At 42.4% G+C, this 14693-nt stretch overlaps 1 protein-coding gene across 8 annotated transcripts in view; it reads right to left on the reverse strand.

Moving 5' to 3' along the window:
- Positions 1–14693, reverse strand: part of LOC117416601 (microtubule-associated serine/threonine-protein kinase 2-like) — a 115303-nt gene that overhangs the window by 50683 nt on the left and 49927 nt on the right. For all 8 annotated transcript variants that reach the window (XM_059035159.1, XM_059035151.1, XM_059035148.1 and 5 more), the window contains one exon: positions 1055–1086. In XM_059035159.1, coding sequence (XP_058891142.1) covers positions 1055–1086 — 32 coding nt within the window. The remainder of the gene's footprint in view (positions 1–1054; positions 1087–14693) is intronic.

Genomic DNA, 14693 nt, shown 5'->3' on the forward strand with positions numbered 1-14693 from the left:
TTGGCAAATTCTTCACTGTGATTGGTTGACTTCTGATAGGTGATGTATAATAGATCTGACAGTATCTATTTAGGTTAAGACTTTTTGGGGGATTCAGATGAACAACTTTAAAGTCATTCACTATTTAACTTCAGTTCAAAAAGGATATGGATCCTGCTAAATAAATACAGGCTTGCCTAGATACCTGCAGGCTCCTTTCATATGTGATTAAACTGTGAAAGAACTCTCTCACCTCTCACAACAACACACACTAACACAGATTAACTGTGAAAGAACTCTCTCACCTCTCACAAACAACACCGATTAACTGAAAGAACTCTCTCACCTCTCACAACAACACACACTAACACAGATTAACTGTGAAAGAACTCTCTCACCTCTCACAAACAACACCGATTAACTGAAAGAACTCTCTCACCTCTCACAACAACACACACTAACACAGATTAACTGTGAAAGAACTCTCTCACCTCTCACAAACAACACTGATTAACTGTGAAAGAACTCTCTCACAAACAACACACACTAACACAGATTAGCTCGTGGAAGGACACAACTCACCAGTAACCTACACTTGGAGTAAACTGAAATGAAATACACATTACAGAACGTAATAAATTGAAGTAACTGTAAAAGCAAAGAACCCGTAATCATACATAATCCCATAATGCAAGGAAACTGCTTCTTAGTCTGGTAGACTCATGTTATGTGTCATTACTCTTTTTCAATGTCTTCAGTGAGATTTCAACAGACACAGTGCTGTAATATTGAAGTGTTTATTCTTTCAAATCCCTGCGTTGTTTACACAGCATGTTTCTGGATAAGGCACGTTATCAGTGTTTACAGAAAAGCTTTCACCCTGCATACCGGTATTTCTAATATTTGCAGCATGAAATCATCTTTTTTTTTCTCACCAACAGCAAATGTGGATTTTTTAATAATTAAATTACAGCATAACAAAACAATTAAGCAAAGTTTAGCAGTCAACAATCTGTCAGCATTGTAGTGTAGATTTCAGGAGAGTATGTAATGTAATAGTGAAGCTGATACTTACAAGCTGCCTCTTCTGGGGAGACTCAGTTCCTTCTATAAAAAAAAAACAGAGATATAGAATGAATATTCAAACATCCAGAAAACTGTAAAAGCAGTATGAACCAAATACAAGATAGATAATTCAGTCCCAATGCACTTGTATGAGCAGGGACAGAAATAAGACTATTGCATAGCAGTTTCCTCCATTCCAGGTTTTATTACAAGCTTGATTAGCCGCAGTGTATAGGCAACAAGCTCAGGTGGGTCTGATTAAACTCGTAATAAAACCAGGAATGGGTCACACTGCTATGCAATGGGAGTCTTATTTCCATCTCTGATGAGAGATGTGCAGATTTGCTTATTGGTATTGTCCTGAGGTGTCCATAAGGGGGCACTGTGCCTCGTGTCATGTGTGGGCAAGGTACTGTAGCGAAGGAATGGACAGTGACCAAAATAATAAATTATGATACAATCCAGATTTTGTGATACAACATAGAGGTATTGAAGTAACATAAAAAAAAAAAGCTCTGCGTTAATTTTGAATAGGACACACAGTTTATAAAAGGGACGGAGAATTCAAATCAGTCACTGGAGTGCTCTCTCTTTATTTTGCTTTATATTTCACTTACACATCGAAATATTTCAAAATACTGAAAAACAGTGAATTAGTAAAGGGCCCTTACACAGGTAAATATAGGACTTTTATACAATTTACTGGCAACCTGGCCAAACAGTAAATGAACCAAATGACAGAGCTTCCTCAATATCAAGGTGAACTATTGAGAAATCAGTGTAGTTAATATTCAGCCCCGGAGCATACAGAAATGTGGCATTGCTGTACCTGTTGCACACAGTCCCCAGTCGATCTGCAAGCACTTCAGTGCCTCTTTGCTTGCTGTATTGTGGTTAGCAAAGCTGCACAGTTGAACCACTAGGTGTCAGCACTGTACTTTGCCGTCACAGACACCAGTGATACTGAGTAAGACAGGGCAGGCCATATGGTCTGTTAATAATATTTACTAACATAATCCAGGTGGCTTTTGTGTCCCTGGCTAGAGGATTCTTGACTCGCACAACAGCTGACATTATGGCCACAGGATTACAACATATTTAAAAACATCTTGTAGTCCAATTCATTATTCCATCAACAGCAGATTATTTTATGTGAAGTCAGTCACTTTCCCCTCCACCTGAACCCTCCTTTCATTTAAAGGGTATTGAGTTCCCTGCTTTCCCATTGCATAATAACAAAGCATTAATGTTGAACTGAAATACTGAAATGGGGTTTCGGGGGCCCCCTCACCCCTCCTGGTCCACAAGAGGACCATTCAGCTTCATACACATGTGAAAAGTGTTCTGTCTTCCCTCCAGCTCTTCTCTGATTATACACACATGAACCAAACAACGACTCTTCTGAGAATTCCAGACACACAGAATGGAACTTCACCAGGAGTCCAAATAAAGCAGGTTCTATTAAAGGAAAGCTTAAACTTTCATACTGTCATAGCCATAAATAAAGTAGCTTTTTATTAAAAGAGCAAAGAAAGAATGCAAAAAGGTGGCGGATACTCTTCTGTGTTTTGTTATTGTTTCTAGTTTAGCAACTACCATTAAAAAAATAAATACATGATATACATATAGTCTATTATGTTTTGTTTTTTTTAATTTCTTATTTGATGGTTATGAATTTGGCACAGTTGGCATCAGGATAAAATTCAGCAGATCTCAGCTCCGCTCTCTCCCAAGGTCAGACGCCCGGTCCTCTCTGCGTTTCTTTACTTCCACAAGTGTTTTTAAAGGCTTGTCACTTTCATGTGAGGAGCATCCTGTATTCTGTGTTCACTCAGACAGACTGCACTGTTATTGCTCAAGGTAACCAACAGCAATGCACTCTTCTAGTTAGAATATCAATACAATACAACGGAGTCCATTTGAAATTATCTGAACATTGGGTCACTATATTAACCCTGCCCGCATTACCACTGAAGACAATAAACATTTGGTGGAACAAAGTGTGCGAAAGAGCAGGCTTATACTTTATGGTGGTGGTAATTTGTATCTGTTATTAGTTATTTTTTGTTAACAGAGTAAAAAATAAATAAAAATAGTCTCAGGCAGCCAGTCAGAGCAGAAAGGGCAGCTGAAGTGACAGAGAGCAGAGGCTGGGGTCAGGAGAGTTTCTCTGTTCTGGAGTTCAGAGGGACACCAGAGCAAGCCTCCCATGGCTCTTCACTGGAGGGAATACACTGTGGAACACCTCCGTGCTGCCCACGGAAACACAAGTACGGCTCAGAACTCCACCAAGCTGATCACAGAGCACTCCCCAGTCACCTTGTACCCCCATCTCCACCCACACTCCGCTATCAGCACGAAGCACAGCGGGGGCAGGAGCTGCTGGAAAGACCCCCACACACCACTTACAACTTATCCAACTTAGCTCTGTTTTCGTAACGGACACAGACACAGTGAACGTTTTGATGGAGAGTGAGATTGCTGCTGACACTCTGAAGGCAATATGTTTTTTTCAACAATATCGAATGGTCAAAAATACAATGAACTGCCCTAAACCCGATCCTTCAATGGTCCTACCCCTAACCCTGATGTCCAGGCAGGTGTGTTTGTGTGTTGGAATTAAGAACTGATTGAAATCTTCAGCTCCTTTCTTTCTACACCTACGCCGAGTGTGTAAATAGCATAACTATTTTTTCCCGTATAAATCTGCAAATCCCAGCATGCCACAGAGTGCCAGTGTCAAAGGAAGCTGCTGCACTGAACCAGCTGCTGCACACATGCAGAAGTCAGAGTGCTGCTTTCACTGAAGACTCTGCACTGCTGTACCTGTAGCAGAGCTGCATGCCCTATCCACTGGGGGACAGAGAATGGAAGGCAAAGCTTCAATGTAAGAGCAACATCTTCACAGTCTGTGCTGTATATCCCAGATTAGAGACCTGGTGCATTACTGAATAAAGCTCACAGCCAGTGCCTATGCTTATATGTGACTGTCCATTACTGAAGGCTACACAATACACTGTGCAATCGAACATGTGTGCGCTGTATCGACAAGGACAAGCACGAAACACATGCACGACTATAGATTGAATCTGGAAGAGGAATGTGTCTCGTCCCATATCTAATACCAGACTGAGCTTTCTAATTAAAATAGATCCCTTCTAGACTGATTGCATTACGTATGGAGGAGCATGTTATTTAAGATAATCACATATCACTCTGTGTTACTGCCAGCGTCTCCGGGAGGAGGGGCACCCTGCACAATCTCACAAACCCTGCCGTAAATTAATTTTAAGAGGAAAGAAAATGAAATTAGCCTGAGTGACAGGCTGGACCCGAGCAGCAAGAAGCAAATCTGCACAATGGATACATCTATCCAGCATGACAGCATGCCAAAGTGCAGGGCAATTTAATTAGGGAGATGGGGAACTGAGTCAGACTAGCTTAAACCAGGATAATCAAGCAAACAGCGCTGCACAAGGTCTGAATCTCGCCAAACTGATGGACTGATTTGACGTGAACTGAGATAGTTATCTTCTGACTGTACTGCAGGTAGTCTCCACTTAGGGCAAATACTGTAACTATTATAGGTCATTTTGAGAACCTTGTGTTCTAGTTGTTGGATGACATTTCTAAAAAAATCAAAGCACCTCTTGTGTGAACACGTCACCTCCAGTTGCAGCACTCTTGCTGTTTTTCTTGCTCATTATGCAATGCAATGACATCATCCTGCAACAGCCATGATGCAATGCAACAGTCTGTTAAGTACTACCGGCAATGACATCAGCACCTTGCTCCCCGGCAGCTATCCTATACTGCTTCTGTATGCATCCTAGCAAGTGGGTAATTTTTTTTTTTGTATTGATAAAATCTCTATTTCGGATTTGTCATTAGCAAATAAATATTTAAAAACACAGACAGTGCAAGACAAACAGAGCAAGTCTTTCACCAAGTTTATTACAGAATGACTGACGTGCCTGGAAGTTAGAGATTACAGACCTCACAAACTTAATTCAGCCTGTGCTAACAGGCGGATATCTATCGTGACAGCAATCACTCAGGAGAGAGGAATTAACAGGTTGATTTTTTTTTCTTTCATTTTTTTCACTTTAAAAATAGCATACGGTCCAGACCTCCGAGCTTGATAAGAGTCCAACACAGTAGATTTATATAAATCTATGACAGGGAGAAAATGAATCTCTATGCTTGCTGGTGCACGAAATCCTAAATTGCAGTTATTAAACGAGCACCATCTGTGGCACTGTGTCAGCCTGCTGGCACTGTCCATGCCCAACATCACTGTGCTGAGATCTACTCCAGTCCCATCTGCTGGAGAGCAAGCTGTGGCATTGGAGCACACAGCCCGGGCCGTGTGGACAGTTACTGCACTGTGCTGCTTTTACTGTTCAGACTGCTTCCAATTCATTCACATCAAACCTACTGCTATGAAAGCATCCGATTCTGCAAAGGTTTGTTATCAGAATCATACAGGACACATTATATGACAGTGGAACGGACCACCCCACTTACTTCGATAGGGATTCCAAGTCAGGAGACAGGTGGAAACAAGACTCCCATTGCACTGCAGTGTGATCCATTTCTGGAGTTTAATAAGACACACCTGAGCTTGTTACCTATACACTGTGGCTTATCAAGCTCTTAGTAAAACCTTAAAGTCTTATTTCAATCCCTGCTGTTGCACAGCTGTACGATTGAATACTGTGAGATCACAAGCATTAAGAACTGTAAAACAGAAGGATCATTTAGGAAACGGACTGCGGCCTTTCATAAAAACGTCATGCAATATTTACTGAGAAACACGGACTGTAGCGCTCACAGCGTCACCACAACCTATCAGCATGCGACTGCCCACTAAAACAATATGCAGTACAGTCCTCTGTAAACTTGTGCCATTTACAACAGAGAGCTAATTATGGATTGCAATATCCTCAAGCAGCATCAACCCACACAGCAGAACCTGCGACACCGCACTCTGCATATCCGCTGGAAATGCAGACACCCCACCAGTGCTTCATTAACCAGTGATATACATTACATTACATTTTATTAGATCATGTGTTATTCATGATCATAAAGTCCTGGGAGATACAGTAGTAATAATAATTAAATACATCCACACGGAATATCATCTATTACATGTTTTATTAGCTACGGGAGACACAACCCATTAATTGTGAAATAATGAAATGTTACTTACTGACACTATAGTGTGCTATACCTCTACATTCGGTTAGATTTGTAAACAAGAATTCAAATCTAAACTAAATTAAACTGTGGAGTATCCAGCCCTGAAAGAAAGAGCGTGTGTGCAGTTCATTCTTTGGCTCTTAGCTTGACCGTGAGGTAATACAATCATCTGTTTATACTATACCAAATAATAAAACACTGCAATACAGGGCAAACCACACCTCATCTACACAGGCACCACAATCGAGCGACAGGAAAATAGACCAATTACTCAAACCACAGGCGCTCTAAGCGCGCTGATCAACCAGGAGCTTGACAAGAACAGTGAGGGTTATTTAATGCGAGACAGATGACTGCAAAGAAGGAATACACACCAGGCTTGTAGATCAAACCCACTGACGGACAGTGATAGCAGGACACAATTTCAGATTAAAACCACAATGGTAGTGCAATTAGAAATTAATGACTGGGGGGGGGGGCAAATCCTTCTGGGATCAATTTGCGAGAGAGAGAGAGAGAGAGAGAGATTGTTTTTTTATTTGAATTTGAATTTGAGAGAGAGAGAGAGAGAGAGAGAGATTGTTTTTTTATTTGAATTTGAATTTGAATTTGAGAGAGAGAGAGAGAGAGAGAGAGAGACAGACAGACAGACAGACAGAGAGAGAGAGAGAAAGACATCATACTGCCACCCTGCTTCACAGTCCAGAAAGACAGAGAGGAGTCACACAGCCAGTAGAGCATGCTGCCTCAGCCCCTGCTTACTACAGTACCATTACAACACCACCACCACAATCACAATATTTAGCCTTTAAATTCTGATCTGCATATTCTCCTCTCACCCTGCATATATAACACTTGGCTGCCAAACCCTTCTCCCTGGAGTGGGCTGCCAAACCCTTCTCCCTGGAGTGGGCTGCCAAACCCTTCTCTCTGGAGTGGGCTGCCAAACCCTTCTCTCTGGAGTGGGCTGCCAAACCCTTCTCTCTGGAGTGGGCTGCCAAACCCTTCTCTCTGGAGTGGGCTGCCAAACCTTTCCCTCTCGAGTGGGGTGCCAAACCCTTCTCTCTGGAGTGGGCTGCCAAACCCTTCTCCCTGGAGTGGGCTGCCAAACCCTTCTCTCTGGAGTGGGCTGCCAAACCCTTCTCCCTGGAGTGGGCTGCCAAACCCTTCCCTCTCGAGTGGGATGCCAAACCCTTCTCCCTGGAGTGGGCTGCCAAACCCTTCTCTCTGGAGTGGGCTGCCAAACCCTTCTCCCTGGAGTGGGCTGCCAAACCCTTCTCTCTGGAGTGGGCTGCCAAACCCTTCTCTCTGGAATGGGATGCCAAACCCTTCCCTCTCGAGTGGGCTGCCAAACCCTTCTCCCTGGAGTGGGCTGCCAAACCCTTCTCCCTGGAGTGGGCTGCCAAACCCTTCTCTCTGGAGTGGGCTGCCAAACCCTTCTCTCTGGAGTGGGCTGCCAAACCCTTCTCTCTGGAGTGGGATGCCAAACCCTTCTCTCTGGAGTGGGCTATCAAACCCTTCTCTCTGGAGTGGGCTATCAAACTCTTCTCTCTGGAGTGGGCTGTCAAACCCTTCTCTCTGGAGTGGGGTGCCAAACCCTTCTCTCTGGAGTGGGGTGCCAAACCCTTCTCTCTGGAGTGGGGTGCCAAACCCTTCTCTCTGGAGTGGGCTGTCAAACCCTTCTCTCTGGAGTGGGCTGTCAAACCCTTCTCTCTGGAATGGGCTGTCAAACCCTTCTCTCTGGAATGGGCTGTCAAACCCTTCTCTCTGGAATGGGCTGTCAAACCCTTCTCTCTGGAATGGGCTGTCAAACCCTTCTCTCTGGAGTGGGGTGCCAAACCCTTCTCTCTGGAGTGGGGTGTCAAACCCTTCTCTCTGGAGTGGGCTGTCAAACCCTTCTCTCTGGAGTGGGCTGTCAAACCCTTCTCTCTGGAGTGGGCTGTCAAACCCTACAGTACGTTTTGTCTTTTGCATTCAACGGCCTTGATACTGGTTCACAGGATAATGTTTTAATATAAAATCCAAGAACAGGTGTTTATCTAACATGCGCCAGTGGGGGCACACACATGAAGCTTGAAGCTCATGGTACCAGTTTTGATTCCATCAGAACACTAGGTGTGCTGCAAGCTGGCACAAAGAATCAGTGGAAACAAAAGAGGATATGCCCACCTTGGGCAGGGCGCATCTTCCTCATTGATGGGGGGGCTGGGAAAAATGAACAGCTTCAACCCATTAAATGCCATACTTTGTCATTTTGTGGAGCATTTTTATCTGGCATCTACCTGTTATTTAAAATGTTTCCTTTAAACTATATTGTTAGACGCCCCAATATGAAATAAAAAAAAACAAAGCCTAAAAAGGTTCAATTTCTTGGTGTGTTTCCTATCCACAGTGATGATGAAGCTCCATTTTCTATGTGTTGAGCTTCATAGCTGGTGTGAAATTTCACTGGTTTGATTACGGGAACATGTCCAACTTGAAATTCCTCAAAATAGGACGTTGAGAATATATGTTGCAAATACGTCTGTCATTTCACACTTCTAAAAGATGGACAACGTTTAGACTGGTAGCATGTTGATTTGGAAGGTATCAAATTACATGGTACTTAATAGGTTAAGAGGAGACGTCCATACTGTTCTGCTGCTGTTTTGCTGCTGGTTTATGCTCAGCACTGAAGTGAATTAATCATCAGACCATGTTATGTATGCACTCCCTTGCCCAAATGATGTGTTAATTACAGAGCTATTGTGCCGTTAACGAAGCAGAAGAATACTCGCATTTAGCGTTGTGCAAGTATTGTGCTTCTCGGAGCAGAGACAGTGCTAATCAATTCGAAGTGATCCGTCCATTTCAGAGAAGTTCTGCATAATTACAGTGTGTTAAATTTTCAACTGCTAATTAAAATTAGCAGTTGAAAATTAATTTTTTATGCTTCATTGACATTTTTATTCTCGTATAATGAAACAGTCGCCCCACCCTATCGACACCCCTCCTCTTCCACAGCCCAGAGAAAGCAATGATCATCACACACAATGTCTAGGATAGTCACTCCAGACTCAGACTCAAACTGACACAACAATGACCCACTTCTCACTTCCAATACAGCCTCGCACGAGTTCTACTGAAGCAGTGGTCTTTCAGCCTCTTGCCGAATACATTGTAATGCCCACCGCCTCAGACACTGTACATTGTAATGCACACCATCTCAGACACTGTACATTATTATTATTATTATTATTATTATTATTATTATTTATTTCTTAGCAGACGCCCTTATCCAGGGCGACTTACAATTGTTACAAGATATCACTTTTTTTTTTTTTTTTTACATACAATTACTCATTTATACAGTTGGGTTTTTACTGGAGCAATCTAGGTAAAGTACCTTCGTTCAAGGGTACAGCAGCAGTGTCCCCTACCAGGGATTGAACCCACGACCCTCCGGTCAAGAGTCCAGAGCCCTAACCACTACTCCACACTGCTGCTATTGTAATGCACACTGCCTCAGACACTGTACATTGTAATGCACACTGCCTCAGACACTGTACATTGTAATGCACACTGCCTCAGACACTGTACATTGTAATGCACACTGTCTCAGACACGTTAATGGGTTTTCGTGATCTTGTATTACAATGATGATAAATGGAAAATAAGACAAACTTACACAGAGCCACGCATGTAGGATACCCAAAAGCAGTTCTAAAAACTGAAAACGAAGCTTGAGTTTGAATGATATACTGTTTGATATCTATGTTTAGATTATGGAGCTGTACAGATTCCCCAAAACAGCAAATGCAGGGATGCTAATAAGATTCCTATTGCACAGCAGGTTTTAAGATGAGCCCGATTAGCCACAGTGTATAGGTGACAAAGGTCAGGTGTGTCTTATTAAACCAGGAAAGGATCAAATTGCTATGCAATGGGAATCATATTTCCATTCCTGGGAAATGCTTAGTTTCCCTACAGCTTAACTATTGGGTTTTCACAGACTACTGAATTCCTAATACAAATTCAACACCCAGGGTTTACCCTACATTACTTTATTTCCATTATTTCCTGATTTTATTCATGCACTCCCAGCTACAGCACTGGAGTCCTTACTTAACCTAATGGAATCAACACTGCCGTTCAATCTCTCCCACATTCCGCTGTCTGTCATATCCAGGATGACCTCATATTCATGTGTTTCTCCATCTGCTCTTCCTAAGGATAAAGGCTGATGTCATCTCCCACAGCTAATTCACTGACACGAGCATGCCCAGAGTCAGTGTGGGAAATATAGCTGAGTGGTTGGAGGGCGGGGCTAAGGTTAATAAACCAGCCACTGGAATTCACTGTACGACTGCTCGTATCTAGTGCTTGTGGGATGCATCGGATACTATCCCGATTTGTTCTGGTGTCTCTGTACAGTACGTAGGTGATGAGAGTCTGTATCATTTTGCACCAGGCAACTAATGAAATGATGTCTGCATTTACAGTGATCGTTGAAGGTGTAGTTGGCTGCATGTCACTGGGAGACACAGTACGCTCCAGCAGAGCAGATTTTGACCACATCTGCAAAGCTCCAGCATCTCAGAGCTCAGAGCCCAACGATTAGGCTGCCAAGATCACAGCTTTGAATTGACGTGGCATAGACTCCACAAGGTACTGAAAGGTGTCTCAAGGGACAACAATGCACAGAGTCATTAATATTTCAGACTTGACAAGCCTGTATAACCCTCTCTTCCCCCTCTGTCCGTCGCTAACTGGTTCAGAGGAATGCCAATTCCACTAAAGTAGACAGGTCCTAATAAAGTGGCCAGACAGTGTAGGTTTACATGTAACTCTGCAGTATATGGGAATTAGGACTACAGGAAGCTTGGCGATTCTGGATGGATATGCGTGCAGCGAATTGGAAGAGTAGCTGAACCAAAGACCAGGCCTGCTTCTTAGATAATCGGTTCATGTCCTGCCTGATGCTGGGCAAAACTAACTAGGACAAATAATGCAGAGTCCCACCTGCTGCGCCTGCAATGCACATCACAGCACGGCACTCGTAGGGACCTCATCTGCCACCCATCATAGCAGGAGATCAGAAAACAAAGGGCACATCTACTGTAGTTATGTGAATAGTAACAACCCCACACCAGGACAAAAATAAAAGAAATAAAAGGTGTGCACACCATCATGCCACACTTCACCGAATAAAATCATTACAAGGACTTACACTCCACTTCATTTAAAAAACACTGAATACAAAAATAAAAATGTAGGTTGCTATGCTTACAGTTCTTTTTTTTTTAGACATTCATACATAATTGGGAACAACAGATACATTCTAGATGTTTCGGATTGCAGAATGCTGTTCATCGGAATGCACTGCCCAGGTGTTCTGCAGCTGAGCAGCCCCCCCGACACCTCCTCCTTCTCCAATTCTAGGAGCATCCCCCCTGTAATTTTCTTTCCATGGCACAGCTGTTTTAGATGACGTGACCGAGGACAGTTAATTACCAAGTAAACTCATGACAGCAAACCCAAACCGAATCCTAATGCAGACGGCATTCTGGTGAGTTTGTGACTTATACAGTAGTAAATGGTCAATGTCAAAGCCAGCTATTCCCATGAAGTCACTGATACAGGAATTGCTAATTTTGGAACAGAAGCTATACATGTGTTAATAAAACTAAAGCAAGCACTTTAGATTACAGGTGCATATCTCGTCACATAATTGCATTGTAACAACTGAGCAGAGTATTGTGTAAAGTGGAAATGGGCGTGATACCCGATGTAACAGCATGGTACAGCCAAACCCATGCAAGCACACACGTATTACAGTTATTACAATGTTATGACATTGTTACGTGTGCCCCGTCATCTAAAATGCTACCAAAATAACCATTGACAAGAAGCCGCCTTTGTCAAGTGATCGTGTGTTATGTGACAAGCATTAAAACAGTAGAAATGTGCAGAGAGCTTGTTTGGCTGCTCCCCTGTTTTGGCACAGCAAGATGATCCGGTCTCAGCAGCATCAGAACAATCACAGTGCTGTCAGGCGAGCAATCAGGTCCACTGGCTGCCCTGAATCAGCCTTTCTACTGCACTTCTGAATATGCAAGTGTGCTCAGTGATTTAATTAGAAACCGCTGCCATCAAGTTAGGTAACTGCTCCACTTACATATATATACAGCCTTTGAGGGATTAAACACAGAAAATGGTTTCATTCATTATAAATAGCAAGCCAATTGGGAATGTGCCCTGTAAAGAACTAGAACGAGGGCTTGCTCGCTGGCCTACTCTACTGGTACTCATCATTGTGCATTAGGACAATCTCCTGGGCAGGCTGCAGGGTTTGCATTTAAAGCCCTGGAATGACGCACTCGTCTGCCAAAGCTACAGTACCAACACCCTGGTTATCACCAGACACCTGATAAAGTCAAAATGTATTAATTGCACACAATGGAAGACCAGAGAAGGGTGTGATAATGTCCTAATCTAGGGACTTCTGATATCTCATATTATCTGAGAACAGAAAGCATATTGGAATGTAAGTTAAGAAATACTGAAACAGAACTTATTGAATTCAATGAAAACCGATTCAAATTAGAAGTATATAAATATTCTTTCATTATTCAGAGATGGAAATAAGGCTCTTGTTGCCTAGCAGATTGATCCATTGCTGGTTTACTATGAGTTTAATAAGACACACCTGAGCTTGTTACCTGTACACTGTGGCTAATCAAGCTTGTAGTAAAACCTGGAATGGGTGAAACTGCACATCTTAGGAGTCTTATTTCGATCCCCACTATGTAGCCTTATTGAATGTTTTATAGTTATGGGTGGAATGTAAGTTGACCATTGGTTGGCAGCTACTGTATAGTTAGCCATGAAACATCACTAGTGCTTGCAGTACATTGCAACAACAACAAAAAAATGCACCCCTCAAATACGTTTGAATAAATCATAGGAAAAATACACTTTAGTGTGCAGAACCCTGCCTGGTGGTTACAGAACAGCATTCACAGCATTCAGTAGCAACATGCATTTAGCTGCCAAATGTTTTAATGCCAAGACTTACTGAGATTTGCATTCAGGATTTAAATTAAATCAAACTGAACACAGACAGAACAGTTCCCATTATTGTGTTAATGGGGTTTTATTTCTCTCATGTGACAGGAAACCGAATGCAACAAATCCCTTAACATCCCAGCTTTAGAAATGCCCTCCTCTGGGCTGCTGCAGCGAGTCTTGTTATTACCAGATTTCCATATTTACATGCATGCCTTTTAATGGACTAAAATAATAATAACCTACATGCATGTACATACATGCATGACCAGAACACTGGGAACATTAAAACCAGTCATTACTTTGCTTTTGTGTACATTGTTTGAAATCCTAAATAGTGCATATTTGTGGCTACACAATTTTCCTGGATGATGCTTCTCCAGTTACATTCACAATTCTACCCACATTTTAAAAAACAGGACACCCAATTGGTTATACAAGACCAGACCTTGGATAACGTTTCAACATTTGAACTATCAACACCTCTGCAGCAGCACTAACTCGTGGGTACTGATCATCAGCTCAAAAGGCTTACTGTGCCCAGTGCAACTCTGCAGTAGTCATCATCTCTGAAACATGCAGCTTGCCTCACTTGGCTCATTAGCCAGCTTTGCACTGGTTAGTTAGACAGACAATGGAGCACAACTCAAGGATGAGCTGGGGGCCGCGTTCAGCAGTCAATTACAGTTAAACAAAAGCTCAAGGCTTTACAGAGCAGGGGGAGAACACAAAGGACCGCAGGCTTGAAATTATGCTTAACGGCTTAAAGGATTGTCTTTTTTTCCCCAAGGTGAGGGATTGAATGGACGCCCTCATGCTGCCAAGCACAGTATTCAGTGTTCATAATGTCAGGGGCTGTGCTTCATTCACTGCAACACTCCATTCACACACCGCTTATTACCCAATGTTGAAAGCATAAGTAAACCATAAAAAGTAGCATGTTTTCCTTTGTTTTGTACAAGATGGATTTCTTTAGGTTTCAGTGTAATATCTCCCCAGGAGGGAACCCTTTAAGATTCACATCCCCTAAGGGGTTCATTATGTATTTTCAAAACAGCTCTTGTGTAAGTGTCTGTTATTAACAGTAGAGATTAAAACCATCTTTTTTTCATAATAGATAAGGAATGGTTTATAAATACTTTATATTTTCTGAATGATTTTTGCAGTTCTTTAATGCATACGCATGGGTGATATCCTTTTACTCATTTCAGTTTAATGGTCGCTTATTCATTCGGTACACAGACCAGCAAAATATCCTTTAGGGGGGCCGATCTCTCAGAGCAACTGGAAATGTTTTAATGTGATTATGTAACACTATGCAAACTGCACGTGATAGAACAGATTTAAAACAAATAAACTAGAAAACTCACACAAGCACCCAGGTACGAGGAGTCCAT

Source organism: Acipenser ruthenus, chromosome 12, assembly GCF_902713425.1.
Source record: "Acipenser ruthenus chromosome 12, fAciRut3.2 maternal haplotype, whole genome shotgun sequence".
Classification (NCBI taxonomy): domain Eukaryota; kingdom Metazoa; phylum Chordata; class Actinopteri; order Acipenseriformes; family Acipenseridae; genus Acipenser; species Acipenser ruthenus.